The 27,086-nt window shown below is 31.0% G+C and overlaps 4 protein-coding genes across 9 annotated transcripts; 2 read left to right on the plus strand and 2 right to left on the minus strand.

Annotated features, from left to right (window-relative positions):
* Positions 1-1,911: 1,911 nt before the first annotated feature.
* LOC123261158 lies at positions 1,912-3,676 on the plus strand. Of its 2 annotated transcripts, XR_006508624.1 has the most exons (3): positions 1,912-2,632; positions 2,708-3,494; positions 3,570-3,676. XR_006508624.1 is itself a non-coding variant. In XM_044722673.1 (2 exons), the coding sequence occupies exons 1-2, from the start codon at positions 2,195-2,197 to the stop codon at positions 3,155-3,157; spliced, it is 888 nt and encodes a 295-aa protein (XP_044578608.1). In that variant the 5' UTR covers positions 1,912-2,194; the 3' UTR covers positions 3,158-3,676. The 2 variants fall into 2 exon arrangements, 1 of the variants encoding a protein (XP_044578608.1); XM_044722673.1 differs by having other exon boundaries at positions 2,708-3,676.
* A 7,666-nt stretch (positions 3,677-11,342) lies between these two features.
* Positions 11,343-12,482, minus strand: LOC123260505 (zinc finger BED domain-containing protein 4-like). The gene is made up of 3 exons (XM_044721631.1): positions 12,393-12,482; positions 12,182-12,261; positions 11,343-12,086 (listed from the first exon to the last, which is right to left on the minus strand). Exons 1-3 carry the CDS (start codon positions 12,415-12,417, stop codon positions 11,343-11,345), a joined length of 849 nt encoding a protein of 282 aa, XP_044577566.1. The 5' UTR covers positions 12,418-12,482.
* Positions 12,483-14,252: 1,770 nt separating this feature from the next.
* LOC123260960 (LIM and SH3 domain protein Lasp) lies at positions 14,253-19,300 on the plus strand. 4 transcript variants are annotated; one of them, XM_044722370.1, is made up of 7 exons: positions 14,253-14,446; positions 14,549-14,986; positions 15,532-15,626; positions 16,681-16,952; positions 17,495-17,725; positions 17,911-18,041; positions 18,311-19,300. In XM_044722370.1, the coding sequence occupies exons 2-7, from the start codon at positions 14,918-14,920 to the stop codon at positions 18,488-18,490; spliced, it is 978 nt and encodes a 325-aa protein (XP_044578305.1). In that variant the 5' UTR covers positions 14,253-14,446; positions 14,549-14,917; the 3' UTR covers positions 18,491-19,300. The 4 variants fall into 4 exon arrangements, with proteins under 4 accessions (XP_044578305.1, XP_044578304.1, XP_044578303.1 ...); XM_044722369.1 differs by having other exon boundaries at positions 14,256-14,450; positions 17,911-18,059; XM_044722368.1 differs by having other exon boundaries at positions 14,256-14,446; positions 17,911-18,059.
* Positions 19,301-20,229: 929 nt separating this feature from the next.
* On the minus strand, positions 20,230-27,062 carry LOC123261056 (pre-mRNA-splicing factor ATP-dependent RNA helicase DHX16). 2 transcript variants are annotated; one of them, XM_044722523.1, is made up of 4 exons: positions 26,992-27,062; positions 25,533-26,439; positions 22,993-23,793; positions 20,230-21,294 (listed from the first exon to the last, which is right to left on the minus strand). In XM_044722523.1, exons 2-4 carry the CDS (start codon positions 26,430-26,432, stop codon positions 20,329-20,331), a joined length of 2,667 nt encoding a protein of 888 aa, XP_044578458.1. In that variant the 5' UTR covers positions 26,433-26,439; positions 26,992-27,062; the 3' UTR covers positions 20,230-20,328. The 2 variants fall into 2 exon arrangements, with proteins under 2 accessions (XP_044578458.1, XP_044578457.1); XM_044722522.1 differs by lacking the exon at positions 26,992-27,062 and adding an exon at positions 26,914-26,975.
* Between the last annotated feature and the right edge of the window lie 24 nt (positions 27,063-27,086).

Consider the following 27,086-nt stretch of genomic DNA (forward strand, 5'->3'; position numbering starts at 1 on the left):
GTGCAAGGGTAATTTTTTAACTTTCTTTCGTATTTTTAACTCTATGCTCTTGAATTATGATTCCGTTTAATTTCCACAATTTTCATTTATTGTACTTACGATGCCATCCATCGGTTTGTATTGAATCTACATTCTCATTACCCGATGACGATAACAGTTTCATTTGATATACATGGCAAGAGTATTAATACCTAATAATTCCTTGAAATTACTATTTTACGGGTGATTTATTGATGATAAGTTTATATTTTACGAGAGCGCAGTATACAACGGTTAATATATTGACATCGCTTAAATTTGCATGGTAGTTATTTTCAGCTGGAATAATATATAACTGCTATCCCTGATAGCCACCTTAACTCAAACTTGCCATCAATCTACTGCCGAAATTTGTAGCCAACTTGATGGAAAGAGTTTGCAAACCAAACGGTTTTAGTTAAGTTGCCTATAAGTTACTCTGCAATTTAACTTCAAGACTTGCTGTGCAAGTATTTTTAGTAAAGTTGAAAGGAAATTTAACTAAAAGTTTGGTGTTAACTTTTATTCAAATTTCGGCCGTAGATTTTCGTCAATTTGTTTACAACTGTTATTCAGTTAAGAAATACCGCTAACTTAATGTTAAATTAACCGTAACTGCTGAAAGCCCACTACTTCTTAAAAAAGCTCCCTGCTATCAGGGATTTTGTCAGACTGGAAAGAACTAGCTTTTATGTCGATTCTACTGCACCCTACCAAATGCCGCTATTTTGGATTACGTGACTCACAAAGACTAATTTAATTTATTTCGCGCAAATAAATAATTTTCAATGAAAATAAAAAATAAACATTAATTGTTGGAATTTCATAGATCTTTAGCTGTCAAATAAAATAAAAATTGTCTTAAAAATAATTTTTTTTCTAATTATTAAGAAGTACTTGATTATATAGCGTAGTGATAATCTGACGCTTTGAGATGTAAAAATATAAGATGTATATATGTACTAGGGTGAGCCAAAAAAACTAACCTATCGAATTTATGGGTTAAAATGAACCTATACATCGAAAAAAAAAAATAAAAATGTGTGTGTATGTGCAAGTCACACAAGGTAGAAGTGAAACTTTCGAAAAGTCCCTGATTAAATATACTCATTGAAAAGTATTGAAAAAATAAACAGTCCCTTCATGTAAACTGTATATTTAAAATACATAAAAAAAGAATGAGGATTATTGAAAACAATTCAAATCTCATCATTTTCAATTAGTATTTTCAATCAAGGGTAGGCTACGAGAGATTGAGATAGATATAGTGTCAAGAGTATTAGGATAAATGTAAGGTTTATTATTTTTCACCGAGCCTAAAAATTATTTAATATTTTAATGGGCTTGTTCAAGTTTACTAAGTTCTTCGCTGGACTGAGCTTAGATTAGTATAACTTGCATTGTTTTTTTTATAGATGTTCTTTAGAGAGAATGTAGTCACTTTTGGTTTTTGGTACATGGTCTGCTAAGATCTCTCAAGAGCTTAGTAAACTTGAACGAGCCCAATGTGAACAATTATATTACATATATTGCATTAAGTCTCTATATTTTCACATTGAACAAATGACACGAAAGGTTTATAGTAACTGAAATAGGAAACGAATGCTCTAGTTTCAATTTGATTTATATATCTTTGGGGTCATAATTTACAAGTAGGGTCAACCCCATTTTGGGCCATAACTAAGTGAAAAATCAAAACCTTTTAATTTTTTTTTATTCTGCTTATTTTTACGGCGCATTTAAGATAAAAATGTCGTGAAAGAAAAAAAAAGATTTCGATAGCTTAAATGCCTTCGAAAGGAAAAAATTTTTTTGGCCGCATTTTACGCCAGAATGAGCGACTTTTCATGGCCTGCTCGAGCTGCAGAGCGCTTCTACAGGCTACGAGATTTTCTGGCCGCTACCATAGCAATTGTTTTTGTTAATATAGCAATAGTCATTGTTTACAATAACACAACCACAAAAGTCATTATGACAGAACTGTTAAACGTTAAACTACGATTATTTTCGTGTAATAATAATATCCTAAAATTATAATAAATTAAATAGCAAAAATTTCATAATAAATTTATAATAAGTGCTTAATAAGTTTAATATAAAGTTCAACACTATTTCAAACATTTATTAGTTAAAATAAATTAAAATAAAATTAACTCCAAAAAATAAATACAAAAAAATGGACTCTTCGTCTGAAGGCTCCACTGATGAAGAAGAAGTGCTGCGATTATTTGATAAAGAAGCTAAAGTTATTGTGCAGAGTGAAACGTTACCAAAGAAATCAGCTGATCGATACATGCAAAATTATAATGCCTACAAAAACTGGAAGGAAAAAAATAAAAATTCCCTCTCGACGTCAGAAGAAAACAATTTAATTGTTTATTTTAAAGATTTAAAAAAAAGGTTAAGTCCATTAACTCTATGGAGCGTGTGGAGTATGCTAAAAAAGACATTAAATACCAATGATGATATACAGATAAATAATTTCTTAAATTTAAAAAGTATGATTAAACGAAATGCTAAAGGACACAGACCGAAGAAATCTTTTATTTTAACATGGGAACAAATTAAAAAATTTATTGATGAAGCTCCTGACTCAGAATATTTAGCAGTGAAGGTAACAAAAGATTATTTCCGCACTTAATTATTACTATTTAATTACATTTGTCATATTTAATCATAATTTTTACAGGTTGTATTAATATTTGGAATATGTGGCTGCTTACGATGTTTAGAATTAACAAACATGAAAGTTGGAGACGTAGAAGATTTGAATGGGAGGTACTTAATATCTATCAATGACAATAAAAATGATTACCCTGGCCAATTTATTATTGGGAATCTCTTCTACGCTAAAGTTAAAACTTATATTTCCAAGAGACCATCTGGTAATTTCAATGACAGGTTTTTCATCCAATACACGAAAGACAGATGTACTCGAACTCCTATAGGACGTCATACTATAGGAGGAATGCCGAAAAAAATTGCGACTTATTTGGATCTGCCTAACATCAATAGACATACCGGCCACTGCTTTAGAAGATCATCTGCAACGCTTCTCTCGAACTCCGGCGCGAACATGCAGATGATCAAACAGCTAGGGAGATGGCGTTCAGATGTGATCGCCCAGGGCTACGTTTAAAATTCCTTACACAACAGGCAGATGATTTTCAATGAAATAATCCAGAATGAGACCGAGGTAATTCCTGAACCCCGACCATCAACCAGCACAGCAGAACCCGACATTTTATACCCTCAATCCGTAATTAATAATGCTCAAGACGCAACCATTGATTCCCAAGAAGAAACCATCAACGCTCATGAAGAAACTGTTAACCCCGAAAATTCAACGATTAATCCCGAAGAAGCGAATGTTAACACCGAACAAGAAACCCACGAGTTTGAATCAGCACTTATCGATTTAAATTGGTCAGATTTTGAGGATGATTTTACTGAAACGGACCCTAAACAAACTTCGAGTAAGTAAAAATGACAATACTTGTTTAACAAAATACGTTTATATCCCAATTTCAAATTCACGTTTTATTTTTCAGTTCCAACCGTCGTACCCACTGGTTTTACTACAGCGAATCAAAAGCCACTTTTTGTGCCACAGAAGACTCAAAACCAACTAATAATGAATAATAATACTAATAATAATAATAATAATAATAATAATAATAATAATAATAATAATAATAATAATCTGCGAGATCTCGACATCAGAACCCGTAAGACTATCAACATGAACCGGAGCATGCACCCCAATTCATCAGTCGCCAGATTATACCTCTCCCGGTCGATCGGTGGGAGAGGTTTGCAGAAACTTGGAGCGGCTTCACGATCGTTTAGTCCTGGGTTTAACACACGAAGTTGTCAATTTCACTGCAGATGAGGATGACTTTCTTATGCAAATTGTTCATAAACATGAGAATGCGCATAAGGGGTCGTTCTTATATAAGGCAGCAATATATGCGGCAAGAACCCTTGGTCTTGGAGAAATAAACGCTCTTATGGAACTCCGAAAGGAAGAATTTAAGAGCGTCATCAGGAACGCCGAGGAAAAACTACTCCTAGGCGAACTGATGGACAAGTCTATGCACAGCGTGTACTTCAAACACGTGCGTGATCATGGCTTGTCCACCCAGCTGACGTTTTCCTTCTTAAAGTCAGCTGGCCTGATGTCCAGACTGAAGGGTTCATATTTGCCTGCCAAGATGGTGTCATTAACACTCTAGAATACCGTAGCAAGGTGCTCCAGGTGCAGCTCCCGGACACGACCTGCAGGATGTGTAAACAACACCCGGAGACGCTCATGCACATTTTGTCAGCATGTCCTGTGCTGGCGAGAGGTGCATACATCCAGCGTCACAATGCTGCCCTGAGAGTACTGTACTACTATCTTCGTCATTACTACGGTATTGATATGACACCAGTGCTGCCTTATCTGCCAGGAGATATTCCCCAGGTTGTTGAGAATGACAGTTGCAAAATTTATTGGAACATGCCGTTTGCAACAACTCGGCGGATAGATCACAACAAACCTGATATTGTGCTCTTCGACAAGGCTACTCGTGACATTTATGTCATTGAGTTCTCGGCCCCGGCTGAACACAACATCTCAGCCAAAGAAGAGCACAAAAGACAGATATATCAGGATCTCCTGTTTGAAATTGGCAAACTTTACCCAGGTTACCGTGTCAAGCTCGTCGTCCTGATTGTTGGCGTCCTCGGAGGGATGAAATAGTCTTTTGTATCCTCACTTGCCACAGTTCGAGCTTGCTCATCAAAAGCTGAATTCTTGGCTGTCAGGATGCAGAAGGCTGTAATATTAGGTTCCCTCCGTCTACTTAGGGAAATGACTTTGGCCTGCTGTGATCACTAACCGCCTTGTTGTGCGGAGTGGTCCAGCAGTAATGGATGGAGCTCAGGCTGGGCCCTCGGAGAATCGGACTCCGGGGACAACCCCTGAGCATTTATTAACATAACAATAATAATAATAACAATAAAAATAATAAATATAAATTACCATTCACGACCAAATCAGGGATTAAATTATCTTTTTTAAATCATCAGACAACGAGCAAACCTCCGCCAATCAAGAGAAAAAGACATACTGAGAATTTAAATAACCAAAATAATAACAATCTAGATTTAACAACGAAAGATCATGCCTTTAAATTTGAAAACTGTACGTTCAATAATTGCGTTTTTAATTTGACAAAATGTGATTGTGATAAAGAAAATATTTCTTAAAGTATTATTTTCCCAATTGGAATACTATATGATTTATTGAGTTTAACTATTCTATTTTTAAAATTAAATTATGTTGAAGTTACTGACAATTTATGTTACTAGTTTTGGTTACTGAAATAAAGTGGTATTTAAAGTGTAAATTTCGTAAATTTCCTACTTTTAATTGTGTTATTGACCTTCGTTACAATCTTTTAATTTCAATTTTCATATATTTTTGATACGCGCCCCGACCAGCAAAACCTCGGCTTCGCCTCGGTTTTGCAAAATACACGTGCTGTGATGATCAGTTCTTGTGATAATATTGAGACGAATGGTCAGAAGCTAATAGTAATCTTTATTATTATTATTGTTAAACGTAATTTCGGCGGGGGAGCAAGAAAAATAGTATACGACCTACGGCCAAAATGTTGGATGCTCTGGCGTATGTGATATACTATTTCAAGACAGGTGAACCTTTAAGAATTGATCTCTAGTGATACGAAAAAAAAAATGGAAAATTTTATAACTTTTTTTCTGATCAACTGTCTGAGGTTGTGGTCGCGTCATTCAGTTTTCAAATTATGGGTTGAATACTTCATACCAAATAATAAAATGTTGACTTACCTTTCTTACAAAGCTCAAGCTTTCCTTCTTCATGATACCGATGATCACATCATCATCAGACCCTGCAGCTGGAAGATGATTCAATCGTCCTTATATTCTTTAAGCGCTCATGTCACGCAAATGGAAAATAAAAATAAGTATCTTAATAATACAGAATTTTTTTTAATAATCAATCATAGAACTACAAATCCAATTTGCAAATTAATATTTCTTATAATTATATCGATATAACGTTCAATGATATAATGAGGTTTAAACTGTAAAATTTCTATATAACTAAATTCTGTTATACGTTTCCAATTACTAATTATATAAGCTCATAAAATAAAAACAATAAACTTTAACCATTTGAATTTTATAGTCTTAAGCTGTCAAATAAAATTAAAATTGTTTTAAAAATAATTTTTTTTTTATATTTAGATCATTATTATTATTAAATATTAGGGTTATATTTTAATTCCATCGTTCTACTTTATGAACAGATAACCAATTAGAAATCATTAAATTATATCTTGCTAAAATTCATGTATGAGTTTTTGTGACTGCTCACATTTGTTTTCTTCGAAACGAGGTTCCTATAAAAATAAAAAACAAAATAAAAAAACGCATAAAAATTCGAGAATGAGAATAAACAAAAACAAAATATCAATGTATATCTTACTTTTCTCGGAAATTTGATATGGTAACGGTCATCAATTTCCTTCATAGTCTTATTGTCGATTTTGGACTTCATTAATTTTTCTAGATATGAACGGAACTCATCTCGTGCGTCTTCTAATTGGTCGATCGGTATATATTTCACACTCATCGCACTCCCAGTCACACTTAAACCATTCCATGCTTTTGCACTTTACTTTTTTATTCTTTTGCTTAGTTATTTTTTTTTTTTTTTTATTTACTAATTAATTAATATATTTATTTAATTTTATTATTAAAAAAAAAAATAAATTCAAAATATTATTAAATGCTTGAGCCGACTTCAAGTACTCCGCAAAACTGTCAAAATCCACAATAGAGTACACCTATTTTCTTCGCGAAAATTTTAGAAGCATGCGCATTAATAATTTGGGAAATTTTGAGAAAGACAACATTCACATATACTATTTTGTATATGTGAATGCAAACATTTTCTATTATGAGTCATTGAAGACGGATAAATTGAAGGACAGGTAATTAACACATTATACATTTACATTCAACATACCAAAATAAATAATACGAAAATATTTATATCTCCTTACACAGTCCTGTGGGGATTTGGGGAGATTCCATTCGGGATTGATTAATGTAAACATTTTTTTACATAAATCCTAATTTATTCATTTATTTATTGATAAATAAAATATTTATTTATTTATTAATTAAATATTTATTTAGGGCTGTACAATTGGGCCGGTTAGGCCGGCTAAAAACGTCAGCTAAGTTAATTAGCCAGTTAACTGGCCAGCTTAGCTAATTTAACCGATTAGCCAAATTAGCTTAGCTAATTAGTTTTTATATGCTTTTTGTTGTATACTGACCCTCACGGTTTTGGAAATGCCGTAAAGATTTGGTATTTATACGATATAAATGCTGTATTTTTACCGTAATACTTCAGTTATTTTAGCCAGTTTTTTTGTCGAATTATTACGAAAAAATTACGAAATAAATTCAGAATATTTACGGCAATAAAATAGAAAAATTACGGTATATTAACAGCATTTAAACCGTAAATGTAACACATATTTACTGTATATCTGCGGCACTATTGCAGCAAAAACCGGAAAAGAAGATCCCTACTTTCTATTACCGGCAAAATACCAAAAATATGCTGCTTTACTACTATTTTTCAATAACTTAAAATTTTTCTTTATAATATTATAAATAATCATGAATCATTTTTAAGAGGTTGATCAATTAATTTCTCTGTTATTATTATTATTATCATTTTTCTTAGTCCAAACCGAGATTCGAACCCGGATCATTTAGTTACGCGCCTAAGGCTCTACCAGTTGAGCTATCAGAGACACTATCCGTAACTATTTACTCAGTCACCTGATAAGACTCACCGAGTAATAAACACAACCGTCCATCTTATGGTAGAAAGCATTATATCTTTAATTATATCAGTATAATCGCGGCAAAATTGCAGTATATCTTTGGTATTTTTACCGTAGAAATATGATTTTATTATTGTTAAATCATAGTAATATTGTAGTAAATACATCGATTTTTTACGGTAAAAGTTCTAGAGTTTTACGGTAATTTTATCGTATTATTTCTGAACTTTGCAGCAAAAGTACGGTAGAAATGCTGTATAACTATAGTAAAAAAAACTGGCCAAAATGACCACAGAAATACCGTATTATTTCAGAATTATAACGGTAAATTTATGGTAAGCGCATTAATACCGAAAATTTACGGTATTTCAAAAACCGCGAGGGGAGGTGCGTATAAGTATTGAAATTAATGTTAACCTCGTTTTTTGGGAAAAAAATGATGAAGAACAACAGAAAAAACGAAAGTAAAGTAATTTATTGACCTATGAATTAATTAATTTTTTTTTTAAATAGAAAACAGTAATAGAATAATTTATTAATTATAAGTATCAATTTAGTATTTGAAACATTTTTCAGTTACAGTGAGCTATATCAATTAATTTCTAAATTTACTTTCAGTAAGATCTATATTTTGATAAAGAAAAATTAATAAGTTCGCATTTTCTAGTAATAAGCAGTTTCTCTTTGCACTAATGATGTTTCCAGCAGTAGAAAAAACTCTTTCCGATGGTGTACTCGATGCAGGAACTGCTAAAAATCGTCGAGCAAGCCTAGCTAGTAAAGGATATTTATGATATTTTATATTCCGCCACTGAAGACGATTATCACTTCGAGGGATGTTCGGCTCGTTCTTGTAGTTCTTAATGTCTCTTTGGTATTTTTCACTCAGATCATTTCGTTGGTCAGAGTCAAAACTAGCCTATTCTTTCGAAGCTTTGAGATAATGCTATTTCAGAGCTGAAAAGATAATCTAAGTCTTTTTCTCTCTTATTTTTACTAACAAACTCTGGTGTCCATCCTGCATTTTCTCCTGTCATCATTTGTAATATTATTTTTCCAACGGATTTTCTGAAATCTTCACTTTCATTAACCATATTTTTGTATCTGCCAAAATAAAAGTAAATTTTATAATCAATAATTTATTTAAATTAAATATTATAATGATAAATAAAAAACAAAAAAGTGTTTTTGGAATCCAAAGAAATATTTCTCATTTTAAAGTTAATACATAGAAAATAACTGCTCAAATATTTGTTATTATCAACAAATATGCGAGCAGATCATATAGTCTAATATTAATAAATCAAATAATAATCATACCGAGGATCTAAGAAACAAGCTAACGCACATACAGTATCACTATCATCGCTCAAAAGCCGTACTTGTATTGTTCTTCTTGAAAAATATCTTTTAATAATTGAATTTTTGGAAGGTCGCTGTCTTCATCGTATTGCAAAAATTTATCAATAATAGAATAAATAACAGGCCGTATCATTCCAATAGTGGACTCAGATTCTTTAGACATTAATTCTGTAGCTACTTCAAAAGGCTTCAAAATTTTAACAAGAGCTTGCACAGTAAAAAAATTTTCGTAAAATTTAACATAAAATTTTGTGCAGATGATTTTTTTACAAAAATTTATATTAATTCTACACAAACTGTTTGTATTGATCAATCCATCCATTTTTTAACACACTCAGGTGTTAATTCAAAGTAAAACTACACTTTTGTAATGTTACTGGCCAACCAACACAAAATTTATGTTAAAGAATACTCCCATTCGGTTAGTAGTATAAATAACACTTTTTAAATGTCAATTCAATATAAAGGCTGTGTTGATGTTTTCTCTAGTAACACAAATAATATGTTGAATTTACACAAAGATATGTTAAATTATGACGCCGCTCCGCTTTATTTTGCGCGGGATCTCGGGAGCCACACAAGATATTTAGACATGTGAATGTGATAGCCTCAACGTCATTTTAATTTGGTGAATTTTGATTTGTGTCATTACGTGAAATACTTAAATGCAGCGTGAAAAAAAAATTATTTTCCATTAATATATAATTAACGAATTTATCAATAATTAAGTATTAGAAATTAATACATCATTAATCCTATAATCACCTATTGCCACTGACTTATAGTAAAGTAGCAACTATTGATTAAAATTAATTAATCACTATTTAAAAATTTTGAATTCTTTATTGAGTTCTTTAACTTTGTATTTATGGGAAACAATTTATTTTTTATTCAGAAATTAAAATCTATTTAAATATATACTTAAATTATTAATAAAACTCACAAATTTGACAGCTGATCTGAGTAACACAAAGAAAATGTTAAAATCAACACTTTATTATTAACTCGTAATTTTATTTCTTAAATTTTGAATAAATTCTTAAGAATAATTCTTTGTAAAATTCTAACTAAATTTTCTCGGACGTAATCCACACTGATAAATAGTTTTACAAATAATTCCAATAAAATAATAATTTTAGTCTTCGATAGTTCAATGTATAAATGACCACGTGGAATTTTTCGATTTATAAATAATTAATAAAACAATTTTTCTCAATGTAAAATAAATTCACGAAAAATTATCCACGGGTAATTCGATCTCAATGGCGTCGAAACTCAGTAGTCGATTCTCAATAAATGATATTAAATAAATAATACTTTCTTGTAATAAATAATATTAAATAATAATAATTCAATTGTTCTTACTAATAAATTATCGCGTGAAATAATTGCCAGGAATTCGCGTGCTCAAAATGGACGCCGATGTTCGTTAGTGCGTAGCAAATATGACCTCGGGTATGCGACCGACGCTTGACCGGTCGTGAGCCACCGATTGGAATAATTCTCAATATTCAGAATTCAAATTAATGTTTTATTAATGAAGTAAATTTATTTAAACCAATTTTAAGATGTTAATAATTATAAACTGGCCAAATTAATAAATTAATTACTCACGACTTTTAAACCCAAGAGGTCTAGAACATTCTTCGGGTATAAGATCCCCAAGAAGAATGCTCACAATGCTAACGAGTAAGAATTAATTACAATTAATTAATTATTTAATTATTATTAGGCAAAATATTATAAACAATTGAATTATCAAAAATTTGATTTAATAATGAGAAGTAGTAAAATTGATGAGCCGGGTATACGACCCCCTTGACTCATCAAAGGAATCAAAGTCTCAATACCTGTGTAATTTTTGTGCTTTAGAAACTCAGGCTTCCTTCTTTGGACTGTTTTGGCTAGCGATATTACTGCGTTGGTCACTGCACTACTTCTAACTCACCGCAGCTACGCGATCAGCCAAGAAACCTAAAATTTCCCCCACTTAATGCTAATGGGTCCCGAAGACCGAGACGCGCCAGTGCTGCGTCGAATAATTATCACGCGTGTGCGGTTTTACCGTCACAGGGTAAATAGCCCTGTTACAATGGCATAAGCTGAATTCCAGCGCTTTACGCAATAACTAATTAGACAATGATCTGGTAAATTATGTTCTTTTTGAGCATCGGTGAGAGCTTTCGTTGCTTTATTACAATGCTTGAAATGACTAACGTTGGCGGAAACTTTTTGCAGATGTTTTTTAAAAATATCTTCTTTGAAAGCTTTTTCAATTACCAGTTGTAACGTATGACAGAAACAACGCACACTTTGGCCAATTTCAACATTTGAACTAGAGCTCATTCGTATTTCAGCGACCATATTTGGAGCATTGTCATGTACAACAGCAATTGTTTTATCAACTATTTTCCATTCTGATAGAGCTTTACACAAATACTTGTAAATATTTTCTGCAGTGTGACTTTCTGACATTTCATTTATGTCCAAAGTTACTGAACGCATATTCCATAAATCATCAATGGCATGTGCCGTAATAGTCATGAAGGAGTCTGATAAACGAGATGACCAACCATCAGTTGTAATTGATATGTGAGGAAAGCGATGAAAGGCTTCAAGAATATCATTTCGAACTGACTCGTACAAAAGTTCTAAAGGATTTTTAGTTACAGTTCTACTGGGAATTATATATTCAGGAAGAATGTCTTTCATAAATTGTGTAAGACCTGGACCTTCTGCATGTGATAAAGGCAGCATATCTATGGCAATATATTTAACAAGCGATATAGTAGTTGCTTCTGACTTAGAATTCTGAAACAAAAAGAATTAAAAAGAAGTTAATTACATTAAACGAATGATCGATAGAGAGTCGTATTGTTTAGTATAAAAAATGAGTGAATACATACTTTATGGCTGTAATATTCTCTTGTTATTCGTCGCTTTTTTTTTATTGTCCGAAGGACCTGGATTTGATTCTTCATCAGAGCTGAACATGAATAATAATGCATTTATATAAAACATATTTTTAAAAAATTAGAATAATTTAATGTTTTTGTTTCGAAAATATTGAATTTGATGAATTAAATAATTCAGTACAAAACATAGGAAAAAACTTACTGTAAATCAGATTCTGTCTCTTCATTAGGTGTAACCGGTTCAATTTTATCAGAATGTTTACATTTTAAATGGTATCTTAGCAATGACGTAGTTTTTAACTTCACGCTAAGAAAATCGAAGATTTTCAAAAATCGGGAAGTTATTGGTTTTACTCCGTTTTGCAAAAATCGAGTTTTTATCAGATCTTGAAGTTTGAAGGGCACAGGAAGCTTCCCTGACTATCCCCGCGAGGGTCTCACTATGTTTGTGTGTGTGTGTGTGTAAGTATGTAAACCATCTATAATTTTGGTACGGTTTGACCGATTTCATCGTGGTTGGTGCCATTCAAAAGGGCTTGGCCAAACAGATTTTGAATACAATTTGGACCGATTCGGACCGATAGATTTCGAGAAATCTCAAAAAAACGGTGAAAAAATTTTTTTTCTAAAGTGGTTTTTTTTTTAATAACTTTTAAACGGCTTTATCGATCAACTCTAAAAACTAATCAGCTTTTAACCTTGAAAAACCACGTCGATCGCCGCAAATCCGGTCAAAATCGGTTGATTCGTTCGAGAGATATCGTGAAGGAAAGAAAATCGAAAAAAGTGTTTTTTCAGAATTACTCCGAAATTTCTAGTTCGATCAATTTAAACTTAAAGATTCTTTATGAGACTTAAAAAACTGCGTCGAATGCCACTAACCCCTTAAAAATTGGTTTACTCATTCACAAGTTATTGCGGTTTGAAAATTCAAAAAATAGTGTTTTATCAAACTTCTATCAGAGTTTTGAGCTCAAAGAGCTCAAAAGCATAAAAAAGCTATCTCTTTGATAGCTCTTTGATATCGGAGAGCTCAAGACAACACAAATTGTATTTTTGAGCTCAAAGAGCTCAAAAACGGCATAAGTGCCATTTTAATCGTCCAAGTATGGAATTAGCGGGAAGTTGCAGGGATGGCCTTCAGGGTCAACCGTTTTCCTAATTTTTTTTTATATTATACTCATTTGGACAATACTTACATTTGGCAATGCCATTTGTAACAAGTGTATAATGCTTCCATAAAGATGACATTGTGAAAATTTCAAATGAACAGCAATAAAAAATATGAAGTCTTATTAAAATACAAATATAAAATCTGCGAGACAAACACTACAACACTTGATGATCATATTGGCAAAAAAACGAATTAGTTTTCGAATAAATTTTTTCATTGGACATATCAGAAAGAGTGCGTAATTTGAATCGCAGAGTAAAATTGCTCATTTAATACGTTTTAAAAAATCCGGATAATTATTTATTAATTAATTCATAGGTCATTAAGTTACTTTACTCTCGTTTGTTCTGTTGTTCTTCATGATTTTTTTCCCAAAAAACGAGGTTAACATTAATTTCAATACTTATACGCACCTCAGTATACAACAAAAAGCATCTAAAAAATTAGCTATTTAACTGGTTTAGCAGTTGGCTAATTAGCTAAGCTAATTCGGCTAATCGGTTAAATTAGCTAAGCTGGCCAGCTAACTGGCTGATTAACTTAGCTATAACTTTTTTAGCCGGCCTAACCGGTCAAATTGTACAGCCCTAATATTTATTTAATAATTAATAAAATATTTATTTTTTAGTTGATAAAATATTCATTTATTAATTAATAAAATTATTTATTTATTTATTGCGTTGAAATTTGAATAAATACAAGGGAGCGGGACAACTATTTGAATTGAGACGCATGCGCTCTTAGCGCGTCGTCGTTGATGCGCGCTCAGCCCAGTCTCGTTCAGCTGCGGCGGAAAAATTTGTTTGTTTTTGAAAAAATTCTCACTATATAGGTTTCTCAATGTAGCCAACAAAAAAGTTTAAACCCTAGACTTTTTTTTTTTGGTGCTAAGTTTAGTGTAGAAGGCTGTATTAATGACTACACCTTAGTAGTAGCAGTAGAAAAGAGGAAGAATAAAGAAATAGAAAGAGGATAAAGTGATATTTTGTTTCGTCAACGAATATTACAGAATTAAAACGTCAATTGTGGTGGTATGGTATACTTTTACTCGCATACACGTCCAAGAATATACAGTAATACACGTAGGTATATATATATATATTTTAACACTTAGATACAAATGAAAAATATGTGTGAGATCCATTCAACACAAACACACACTCATTGACTGGTTCACATTCTAGATACAAGTCGTGGAACAATCAGCTGCAAAAAATAAATTTATTTATTAAACTCCGGCATATATAATATTTAAAATATACGTAATATATATTACTACGTGCAACAAGGATATAAATATATATTTTCCTGAATATTATCCGACTGGTGTATGGGTTTGCGTCATTTGTGAATTGTATCCTCAAGCTCTTGGATGAGTTGGTATGGTTTTAAATGTGTGTGACGCATCAACGAAAAATTGCAAGCTGGCACCGTAGACCCACGTAAGAAAAGCTTTCTGTTCTCCAGGACTTGTTTTGCCGAGCGACAGTTTACTTGAAGAATAACAAATAAATAAATTTATTTTTGGAGATACGAGCGTTTTATTATTTATAATGAATAAGACGTGTGCCCGGTGTGAAAAAACTGTGTATCCCATCGAGGAACTCAAGTGTCTGGATAAGGTTAGTTATTTTTGGTATTTATATTTATATTTTTAAATATTAGTTTTTATTTAACTTCTGTAAGGGCGGCGGGTTATTTTAAAGACAGCTGGATGTTCGCCTGAAGAAAAAGTAACCGGTAGTAGTTAACCTTCTTTGACTGTCAGACATTTTAATGTCTCAATTTACAAGGAAAATATTTATTTTTAACGGTGATAAAACTGTACACTGTCGGAGGAAACGTCTAATTTACGTGGGAAAATACTTTTTTTTTTTCTAATCTTGCCTAAAAAAATTTAGAAGAATAATAAAAGAGAGGGGTAGTGAATGTAATTGCTTTGTTTGACGTTCTCAATACTCTCTCGGTCTCACGGCCACGTTTAAATGATGTCATGAATTAATTAAATGAAAGAGAATTACGATTAATTTATTACTATTACTATGATCACTTTTATTTTCAGTAATCTGATTCATTATCGAGTTTAACTATTTTATTTATTGTAATTAAATTTAAAGCGATAAATAAATAGGTGATTGACATATTTTTTTTTTTTTTTTTTTTTTAGATATGGCACAAGCAGTGTTTCAAGTGCCAAGGATGCAATATGACCCTCAATATGAGGACTTACAAGGGTTTCAACAAACAACCTTACTGCGAGGCGTAAGTACTTATCTTCAGTAATTTAATTATTTAATTAGAGAGTAAATAAATAAACATACGTCAAGTGATTTTGTTAGTGGCGGTGTCAAGTCATTGACTTAGTCACGTGGACGAAAATTAAAATTATTTATTTAAACGAACGCCGAGGGAGATGATTTTTCAAGTATTTAATCTTTCTCTGTGAAAGTTTCGTTACATTTGACCTTATTTTTGTTATATTAATTATTAATTGCCGAACAATGGATCTTGTAATTAATAATTGTCATTTTAGTATCCGGTTATTTTTTTTTTTTAATTATTTTTTTTTATTTTAACCAGTTTTTTTTTTTTTTTTTTAAAGTTATAAATGGAGAATAATTAGTAATATTAATATTTTTAAATACACTTCCGACAGTTAATGTAAAAAAAAAAAAAAAAAAAAAAATACACTGAAATTAGTAAATACTTGACATTTTTTTTATTTTTTTGAAAAATAAACTAGTTCTAAAAAATGAAATTTTTTATTTTTTAGAGCATTTAAAAATGAAATTTTTTTAAATAAGTTTTTTTTGTAAAAATTTATTAAAAAAATTATAAGAAAAAAAAATCTTAAAACTTATTTATAATTTTTCTGTAATTGTTAGATAAAACTTGTTCTTTACATTAATATGATAATTATCTCTGTTATCTAACTACTAAATATAATGCTCATAAAAAAATGTCATGATTCATTTTCATCACTATTCAACTACATATATACATACAAATATCTATATGTTCTTAATTTTATATCATTTAATTTAATGATATAAATGCATATTAAATAAGAAAGTTGATAAATTTTTATAAAAATTGAAATCAACTAGAACTATTAAAAAAAAATAATAATCTTGTTAATTCATGTAGAAAATTATTACAAATCATATCTTTTATTGTCGGAGTAAAAAAAATTTTTTTCCTCGAATGAATTATTAAGAAACATTAAAATATACTTATACAATGAAACGATTAGTAGAAATAATAGAATAATAATTTGATAGTATAATAATAATAATGAACAAAAATATTTTTCTAGGCATATACCAAAAGCCAAAGCGACAACAATGGCTGAGACACCAGAACTGAAACGCATCGCCGAGAACACAAAGATCCAGAGTAATGTTAAGTATCACGCGGAATTCGAGAAAGCCAAGGGTAAATTTACACAGGTAGCCGACGACCCAGAGACGCTGAGGATCAAACAGAATAGTAAAATAATATCTAACGTCGCGTATCACGGGGACCTTCAAAAAAAAGCTATTATGGAGCAGAAGAGAACGATGACCGGAGAAAATGACGAACAAATAGGTAATTTATGTTTCATTTATATTAGACTAATTTTAACTTGTCGTAACACTAAAGTTAGCCGACATTTTTAATTTTTTATATATTAAATTAGAACTAAAAAATATTTTTTAAAAATTGCACTTATAGTTTTTCAAGTTTTTTACAAATGAAATTTTTTTTTTCAAAATTTTTTCAATAAAAAAATTCTAAAAATTTAGAGATGTCAGCTAACTTAATTTTTATTAACTTGTCCTTGTAATTTGTCATTAAAATTAAAGTTAGCCGACATTTTTAGTTTTTTAATTTTTTTTTTCTTCATTTATTAAATTAGAACTAAGAAATATTTCTAAAAAATTGCATTAATAATTTTTCAAGTTTTTTACGAATGAAATTTTCTTTCGTAACAATTTTTTCAATAAAAAAAATTCTAAAAATTTTAAGATGTTGGCTAACTTAATTTCAATTTTGTCATTGGTCACTGATCTATATCATAACCATAATCAGTGTCGGTGGTGGAGATGTGTGTTTGCTATTGTGTCATTGTGTCGTAATGTGTGTTTTAGAGTATGTAGAATATACAGACGGTTCAATAGCACCTGCAAGCAGTGTTATTAACGCTAACGCTAACGTTAATGCTAACGCTAACATTGCAATGCCAGTGAGAACAGTAAGTCCTGTTCAAAAAACTCCCGGAAAAATAGCTGACTATGATCCAATAACTGAGGCTAGACCCAGTCCGTACTCGGCTAGACAAGCAGCTACTACTGTTATTTATACCAGTGATAAGGGCGCAGGTATGTTTTGCGCTTAACCGTTTTTTTAATGTTATTTTTTATTTCTGTTTTTATTTTTATTGTTCAAGATTGTATTATAATATGCAATGCTTTATTTATATTGCTACTTGATATGTAAAGAATGTGCTTATTTAACTGCATTGAGTAATTTTATTTATTTTTTTTTTTTTTATTTTTTTATGCAGTAACAAATCCACCGACAAGAAAAATAGGATCTGTTGCTGACATAGATCCAGTCAATGAGTATTACGGATCTTTAACGCCTGGTATTAATAATAATCATGTTCCACAACAGCAACAGCCGCACCCGCCTCCGGTACAAGCTAATACTTTGGTATATTTTTTATTTTTATTTTTTTAATTTATAATTTTTTTTAAGTTAAATTAATTTAATTTATAATTTTTTTTAAAAATTGAATTATTTTAATTTATAATTTTTTTAAAAATTAAATTAATTTTTTAAAATTGAATTATTTTAATTGATAATTTTTTCAAAATTAAATTATTTTAATTTACAAGTTTTTAAAAATTTAGTTATTTTTTTATAATTTTTATTTGTTATTTTTTATTTAATTAAAAAATCAGAGAGTTTATCGCGCATTGTACGATTACGAAGCACAAGATGTAGATGAAGTGAGCTTCTGCGACGGTGACCTGATTCTCAACTGCACGGCAATCGACGAGGGCTGGATGACGGGTCTTGTACAACGAACCGGACGTCACGGAATGTTGCCAGCTAATTATGTTGAACCAGCCCATATTTAATATATTATTATAATATTTAATAATATTTTATATTATCAAACAATAGACATTCACAACGATTTGATTTATCCGACAAATATTGTCTTTGTAAACATTGCGATCGTTTATTTACACTGATTACTATTATTAATGTGGATTTAATACGAGAAAGATAAAAGAAACAAACAAATACTATAAAGAACACGAATTAATAATTGTCATTATATTGAGGGACCACATATATATTTTCTTATAAATGTGTACACTTTGTTGTTGCGTAATATTGATATATGATTCAGGAGATTATTAATTATTAATTAATAGTTGATAGTTAATTATAAAAACAGTGCCTTTTATAAATTTTTAGAGCATTTATATACTATTAAATCATTCCGTAATCTTCCAATTGTTTCGACAATCATAAATATTATTATTATATTAAATAAAATAAATTAGTTACTTTTTTTTTTCAAGAATGTTGAGTTTTAAATACAGAGTACTCATTATTGTTTAAATAATATTTTTTCATAAATATAAACGCCATGAGTATTTTACTGCTCATTAGCCTGAATGTTTAAATGTTAATTTTTAAATAATTGAAAAGTGTTAAAAATTGCTAGATTTTAATACAGTTATAACACGTATTACAATTTATATTTGATAGAAAGCTTAGAACTAAAATAATAATTAATATTACGGTCTAGACGATTTGTAAATTAATAAAACCACGACAATTGTCGGATTTTGCCTTTTAAATAATATTAGTAATAATTAAAAAAAATAATAAATGAATATTTAAAAAATAAAAAGTATTTTTTGATTAATATTTAAAAAAATAATTTTTGTAATTAATAATAGTTTAAATAAAAAATCGGGTTAAGATAAAGTTTAATAAATATGATTATTGTATCATTTTAAATTACGATATAATATACATATCTATGTGCATTATGTAGATCAAAGTTTACATTCTACTGTTCTATTTTCTGTATTAAAAATCATAATAATTTTTATTTTGTGCTAATAGTAAACAAATGTTGCTTTTAATGCTCTTATTTTAATTAGTACCCATATGTACAAATAAATTATTTTTTCCGATAAATTATTGTTCATTTATTTTATCTATTATCTATATTATTAAGAGAATAAGCAAAATTTTGTGGCTAGTGTATTTATATGATAAAATGGGTTTTTATGGTTAAATTTGGTACCTTTGGAAGTCTTGACCTGGAGTTGTGTTTTTTCAAGGTTACATATCATTCTCACTAATTATCAATTTATTATGATAAGTATTTAGGCTGCATTCGAAAATGCTCTATCTCTAGATACTTAATTAAGAAATGAATTTGTATCTTGTAAAATATTGACATTTTTAAAGACATAAGCTCATCCTGATGTTACACTTATCAAGACCTTACATTTGAGTAACCACATCAATTTTTCATATATTTATGTATATTATATATATGTATATGTGAAAAATATATCAAAAATGCATGTGGGTACTCAAATGAAAGCTCTTGATGAATGTAACATCGGGATGAGCTTATATCTTTAAAAACGTCAATAGTTAAGAATGTACAGTGCAATTTAACAAAAGTGATTATTTAATAAAACAAAATTTTATTTATTTATAGTTCACAAGTCACAGCAGTCACATAGTGACTGCAAGGTTGCTAGTTAAACTTAATAAATTAATTTTATTAAATATTAATAAAAATTATTTAGAATTTTTTTTATAAAAAATTTTAATAAAAAAATAATTATTTTAAATTTAAATTTATTTTAGTGCTTCTTACATGTTAACTATGTACAAAATTTATTTATTAAAATAAAAAAATAACATTTTTAATAAATAATTAGGTGCCATCAGGCGCCGATCTTCCAACGACTTTTGGCATTTTTTTATTGGTGGAATCTTCCAGTTCTTTTGGCTTGTAATAGTGAGGAGCGACCTCGGCCAGCCAGGAACTTTCGATTTCCGTCACTTGTCTCATGTATTCCTTCGCTGTGACTACCAATTCATGGTACACAATCCACCTGGGTAGTTCCTGAAATAATGAACTGTTCGGATGGATAGACACAGTCTGATTGTGCTTGACTGTCTTGTAATTTCCGCTTTTGGACAGTCTAGCAACGTGGTAAAAATACCCAGCAGTGATAGATTTTCTAATAGCAACAGTGTCGGAGATCCCAGAAATTATATCCATCTCCACTCGCTGCATCAGTCCTACGAGTTGTTCTCTGACATCCCTAGCTCTTTTCATCGACTTGTACTGAATAAAATTCTCGTAACACCAATGAGTACTGAACTCTGATTGCTGCCACTGGTTATAGACATTTAGAAGCGTCAGATGATCACCTCCAGGTACATGGAAATTTTTCTTCGCCGTATCCGCGTAAATTATCTTATCTTTAGGCCGGAAGAAAACTGCTCCCGTAACTGATAACATTGCCGCAATCGTAGCGATTTCCTCGGAGCATTTGTACTTCTCGCTCGCAAGCAGCATCTTCGCCATCATCGGGTCCAGTGGAAACTCTGCCATCCTACGACCAAGCTTCGTCATCTCTCCCTTGTGGTTTATTGCTCCCAGAGCGTACAGCTGTTCCAAAGCAAGCACCAATATTTCGGACGGAGGTGGGTCTAAATAGTCGAAATTTACTACGTCGTTAATTCCCAGAGCTTTCAAAGTCAACACTGCGTTTCCAAGATTTATTCTTTGAATCTCCGGGATAGTATTGTCCTCTAGTTCATGTTGATAAGCCCAAGCAGTGTATAGCCGGAAGCATTTTCCTGGAGCAACTCTACCAGCTCTTCCTGCGCGCTAGAAGAAAAAAAAATTATTTTTATTTTTTGGATTTAATATTTTCATGATTTTTTAATTAAGAGAAATATTTTATAATAATAATAACTAATAATAATGATAATAACAATAATATTCATAAAAATAACAATAACCAGCTTGACTGGGATTATTATAGTAAACAAAAAAAAATTTATTTTTACTTTTTGACAAAAAATAATTTTTTTTAATCATTAAAAGTATGAAAACTATTCAAAAAATTTTTGTTGAACCCTGAATAATAATAATACATATTATCAATCTTATTAAGAGAATAAGAAAAATTTTGTGTCCGAGATAGTCATATAATAAAATTTGAATTTGTGCCTTTTCAAGGTTTCATATCATTCTCACCGATAGTTAATTTATTATGATAAGTATTTAGGCTGCATTCGAAAATGCTCTATTGCTGAATACATAATTAAGAAATGACTTTGTATCTTGTGAACTATTGACATTTTTAAAGATATAAGCTCATCCCGATGTTACACTAATCGAGACCTTTCATTTGAGTACCCACATCAATATTTAATATATTTATATTTATTATATATATGTATATTAGGGTGTGCCAAAAAAATCGGATATTTTTTTTTTCACTTTCCGCTCAAAATATCGTAGAATATGTCGAAACAAAAGCCCTGTCCAAAGGAAAGTTCTTAATTTTAATTTTAAGAGGTCCTCCATCGATTCTGAAGTTTTTCCCATTTAAATAACAGGAAAAATTTTTTTTGTTCATTTTTACTGCCGCAACGTCTGAAGACGTTTAGACAAAAAAAATTTGTTAGACGCACGATATTCTTTATCAAAAACGGTAAAGGGTACACAGACATTGCACACTTTTACCGATAAATGATGAAATTGGATAAGCTCTTATTAAAACTGTATCAACATCTGAAAAAATTTCAAAAATAAAAGTATTTTAATTATAAAGATTTTACGTTTAATTTAATTGTGATTGAACAAAAAATATGCACATCGTGAAAACCATATATTTTGTGTAAAAAACTCTGATCTTTCAGAAAAAAAAAGTCAAATTGGATGTACCTTGCACCGCACACCGAGAAAAATCAATTTTTCCACTTTAATTGGATTTCAAAGGGTCTTCTGATGTGTTTATGATAAAATGTATATTTTCATTCAAAAGCTGAGAATTTTTCCCACAAGATAAGATTTTTAGTGGAATTTAATAAAAAAGTTTTCCTCATCAGAAAAATTAATAAAAAATTTTTTTTCAAATTTTCAAAAAATCATAACTCTAGAACCGCTGCATATTAAGGGCTGAAACTTGTAGGGAATTCATTTCTTATTATAGAGAACACCTCCATAAATTTTAAACATAATCCGCGAGGGTCGCCCCGTAAAAATGTTCTTATTTGGTGGAATGACCCATATATGTATATATGAAAAATATATCAAAATGCATGTGGGCACTCAAATGAAAGCTCTTGATGAGTATATCATCGGGATGGGCTTATATCTTTAAAAACGTCAATAGTTAAGAAAGTACAGTGCAATTTACCAAAAGTCACTGTTTAATCAAGTAAAATGTTAATTTTTTATTGTTCATAAGGCACGGCAGTCACATAGTGACTGCAAGATTGCTAGTTTTCATTATTATTATTATTATTATTAACTTGAAATTTTTGTTAGATGATAATAATAATAATAAAACCTTACCTGATTAGCCGACGCCTTGCTGATAGGAACTGTAATCAAGCTCTCCATTCCCGTCCGCGCATTGAAGTGATTCTGCTTCGCATACCCAACATCAATAACATAAACAATATTGTCTATCGTCAGCGACGTCTCTGCAATATTAGTAGCTAGAACAACCTTCCGAGAATTAGGTGGTGTCGGCTGGAAAATTTTAATCTGCATTTCACTGGGAAGATTGGCGTAAACTGGTGTAATAATCAACTCGCTCATTTTGAGCCGCATCGTTCTTTCTTGAAGAATTTCCTGACAAGTCTCAATATCATCTTGACCTGTAAGAAAGACTAGAATATCTCCACGCGGCTGAGTCGCATGGATCTGTAAAATCGAAACAACACAAGCATCAATGTAGTCAGCCTCTGGTGCTTTTGTGTAGTAAATATCGACTTTATAGCGTCGACCAGGAATCCGGAATATCGGAGCGTCGTCGAAAAATTCGCTGAACTTCTTGGCGTCTAACGTTGCCGATGATATGAGAAGCTTCAGGTCTTTCCGTTCACGCGCTATGTCTTTGACAAGTCCAAAAAGGATGTCAGTGTGTAGCGTACGCTCGTGAGCCTCGTCGATTATTATGACACTGTAAGTGTCAAGAGTCGGATCGCTGAGGAACTCACGGTGCATCGTACCATCAGTCATGTATTTTATTTTTGTACGTTGTGATGTACAATCCTCGAACCTGATGGCGTACCCGACTTCGTTGCCAAGTTTGACAGCCATCTCATGAGCGACTCTTGCAGCAACGGACATCGCAGCGACTCTTCTGGGCTTTAATTAAAAAAAAAAAAAAAAAAAAAAAAAAATATTTAATTTTATCCATGATTTTTCAATTAGAAGAAATCTTATATAGAATTATGGTAGATATTTACAAGTGGGGTCAATGATTTTCCTTGCTCTCCTAGCCGAAAGTACACTCTTCCTGGACGCACTTTACTCCAGGAAGAGCAACTTTTATGGCCTCCTCTAATGCATGCGCGCTACGCATATTTTCTGGCCGCAGCATAGAACCTCGCTTTCTTTCGTATTTTCGTGGCGCGACCGGCCTATACAGCGAGTTTCAACTGTGTATAAAAGTCACAACATCGTCTGTATCTAACGTGTCAGCGCAGAAACTAACCAAAAAATGTCAAATAATTAAAAATAATTTCTAACTAGATTATTGTTAATGAACTATTTAATAATAATACAGCATAAATAATTTATATAAAAATTTTAGAAAATAATATAAAAGTTTTGTAAATTTTATTTGCTTTCTTTTATATTTTGACAGCTAGTAAAGCAATGTTTATAAAACAATCCATGTACTCTACAAGCTTCTAATAATTTAATTTCAATCTTTCTTAGCCGTCTAATTAAAAACTAATTTTTAATCAACTTAAAAAAATTAATTTTTTTATTAAATCGAGTTTAAATATTTGTAACGAGTTCTGTGCATGTTATCTCTCTTAATCAGAGCATTTGTTAGTAAACTTTAAATAACTTATTTTTTTTTTTATTTATTAATTTTTACTTTTTTATTATGCCCACCCCGACCAGCAAAACCTCGGCTTTGCAAAAATCGGGCGGCGCCCCCCTCACCTCCGGTAAAACCTCGGCTTCGCCTCGGTTTTGCAAATCGCCTTCCCCGGGGTTGCGTACTTTCAGCTGGAGAGCAAGAAAAATAGTATACAACCCACGACCAGAATGTTGGATGCCCTGACGTATGTGATATGATGGCCTCGGGTCGTAACCCACTATTAATTTTCATTTTTTTGAACGAAATTTCTATTTGATTTTATTGACATATTTTTTTTTTAAATACATAAAAAAATGAACAATTAAAAAAAAAAAGTTAATTATCACAATTTTAACAAATTTTCAAAAAAATTTATAAATTTTTTAGAAAATTGTGATATCCAACTTTTTTTTTATTGTTTGTTTTTTTTTTCTGCCCTCCGGCCGGAAAGTGGCAACTTTCTGGCCGCTGCGCTAAACAAAGTTGCCACATTCCGGCTACGTCGAGCAGAAAAATAGTATACACACCTTGGCCAGTAAATAAGAAAGCCTCAGATCACATGTTTGTCAACCTCGGCTTCGCCTCGGCCAACAATTACATGTGATCTGATACTTTTCTTATTTTACTGGCCTAGGTATGTAATATACTATATGTATTTAAAAAAAAAAATTTTATCAAAAACATCAAAAAAAGATAAAACATAAATTTTATCCAAAAACATGAAAGCCAAAATTTTTTCCAACTTTTGAAGGCAAAAAATCTATCGAAATCTTTATTTTTTTCTTTCACGACATTTTTTATCATAAATGCGCCGTAAAAACAATCAGAATAAAACAAAATTAAAAAATTTTCATTTTTCACCTCGATATGGCCAAAAATAGGGTGACCCTACTTGTAAATAAGTACCTAATAATAATAATAATCATACTTTAGATTAAAAAAATTATTATTATTATTATTGACGTAAATTTTTTGAATAATGAAAATAATAAAATTAATAATAATAATCTACCTGTGTACATCCAATCTTTTTATCGCCTTTGGTGAACCCAGCTTCATGTAAATACTGTGGGATCTGCGTAGTTTTACCAGACCCTGTTTCTCCCTCGATAATGAGCACTTGGTGCTCCTTTATGGCCTCGATGAGTTCTCTCTTAAAAGGATAAATAGGCAAACTCCGCTGAGTTTCTTGAATCGACTGTAATTTATTGTTCTCGACTGTCTTGCTAGCTTCTTCCTCGTCTTCTTTCTTGATCCTGTCAGATCCAGGCATCTGAAGCGCTTGGATGAACTCTATTTCATCATCCAGCAGCAGCTCATGGTCCTCAGTGCGCTTTTTGTCCTTAGCTCCGAATTTGTAAACAGCAGAACCCATCTGCTGGGATTCCCACCTACTCTGCTCAGAAATAGGAGCTTCATTCTCGGTGAGATCGACTACCGTGTCATCTTTCTCGCCCTTTCCTTTGGCCTCAGGCATATGGTACCTCTGGACACGCTCAAGATTCCGCGCTTTTTCATGCTCGTTCGCCAGCACCAGTAACTGCTTTTTGTGCTCCAGTGCCCTTTTCTCCGACTCCGTCAACGTTTCCTCGTCGAAGAGATACTCGTCGTCGATTATGTCGGCCTCCAACTCGGCAACTTTGTCTGCTTTACGTTTTTCTAGATATTGCCGACGCGAAGCTTTCCTGAGCTCTGGCAGAAGCTTGTCGCGGGACTCAGTCTCCATTAGCTTCAGCCGTTTAGCAGCTTCTGCTGTCGAGCCCGCAGGCATCGCAATTTTACGCGTCTTTGCTTCATCTTTCCGAAGAAGACGTTCTGCGAATTCGTCACGTTCTTTGATGTCCCTCCGGGTTTCTTCTTCCGAGTCACTTTCGTCGGAGGACTGTTTCTCTCTTTTTCTGTACTTGCTCATTTTTTTACTGAAATTTTTATTGATTAATTGATTATTTAATTTGTAAAAAAAATATAATACTAAAATATGAAAATAATGGTAGCAAACATGTGACAATTTTTAGAATGTTTCTTTTTAAAAAATTTATGACAAAAAAATTTTTTTTTAATTTCACGTGTAGAAAATTTAATAATTATGCAATTTTTTTTGTTTTAATTTAATTAATGAAAAAAATATAAAAAATTGTTAAATGTCTGCTAATTTTATTATCATTACTAAAATCAGCAGACATCTGATAATTTTTGAAATTTTTATAACAATTTAATTATGAAAAAAAAAAATATTTTTGAAAATTCATACTTGTAATTTTTTTTAATTTCTACACGTGGAATTTTTTATAATAATTTAATTGTTACGAAAATCTAAAAAATTTTAAATGTAAAAATTGGCTGTTGATTTCAATGTCATAAAAAAAATTGTAAATGTGAAACAAATAACTTGCGTTTGTTTATTTTGATTCTTATTAGGTTAACTCAGTAATTATATTTTTAACATTAAGAAAAATATTGTCAATACTTACTTTAAAAATGTTTTTTGATTTAAAACTTGTTTTTTTCTTTGCAATATAAATTTATTTATTTTTTTAATTAAGTACTTAAAAAAAATTATCAGTTC

This window comes from Cotesia glomerata, linkage group LG3, assembly GCF_020080835.1.
Source record: "Cotesia glomerata isolate CgM1 linkage group LG3, MPM_Cglom_v2.3, whole genome shotgun sequence".
Taxonomy (NCBI): Eukaryota; Metazoa; Arthropoda; class Insecta; order Hymenoptera; family Braconidae; genus Cotesia; species Cotesia glomerata.

Excerpts from the sequence above, each read along its gene's own strand:
- LOC123261158 (XM_044722673.1), top strand. The coding sequence starts at position 2,195 with ATGGACTCTTCGTCTGAAGGCTCCACTGATGAAGAAGAAGTGCTGCGA. Across the intron at positions 2,633-2,707 it reads CAGAATATTTAGCAGTGAAG|GTTGTATTAATATTTGGAAT; the intron begins GTAACAAAAGAT and ends TAATTTTTACAG.
- LOC123260505 (XM_044721631.1), bottom strand. The coding sequence starts at position 12,417 with ATGAAGAGACAGAATCTGATTTACA. Across the intron at positions 12,262-12,392 it reads GAGACAGAATCTGATTTACA|CTCTGATGAAGAATCAAATC; the intron begins GTAAGTTTTTTC and ends ATTCATGTTCAG. Across the intron at positions 12,087-12,181 it reads GAGAATATTACAGCCATAAA|AATTCTAAGTCAGAAGCAAC; the intron begins GTATGTATTCAC and ends TTTTTGTTTCAG.
- LOC123260960 (XM_044722369.1), top strand. The coding sequence starts at position 14,918 with ATGAATAAGACGTGTGCCCGGTGTGAAAAAACTGTGTATCCCATCGAG. Across the intron at positions 14,987-15,531 it reads AACTCAAGTGTCTGGATAAG|ATATGGCACAAGCAGTGTTT; the intron begins GTTAGTTATTTT and ends TTTTTTTTTTAG. Across the intron at positions 15,627-16,680 it reads AAACAACCTTACTGCGAGGC|GCATATACCAAAAGCCAAAG; the intron begins GTAAGTACTTAT and ends ATATTTTTCTAG.
- LOC123261056 (XM_044722523.1), bottom strand. The coding sequence starts at position 26,432 with ATGAGCAAGTACAGAAAAAGAGAGAAACAGTCCTCCGACGAAAGTGAC. Across the intron at positions 23,794-25,532 it reads AAAAGATTGGATGTACACAG|CCCAGAAGAGTCGCTGCGAT; the intron begins GTAGATTATTAT and ends TTTTAATTAAAG. Across the intron at positions 21,295-22,992 it reads GCAAGGCGTCGGCTAATCAG|CGCGCAGGAAGAGCTGGTAG; the intron begins GTAAGGTTTTAT and ends TTTTTCTTCTAG.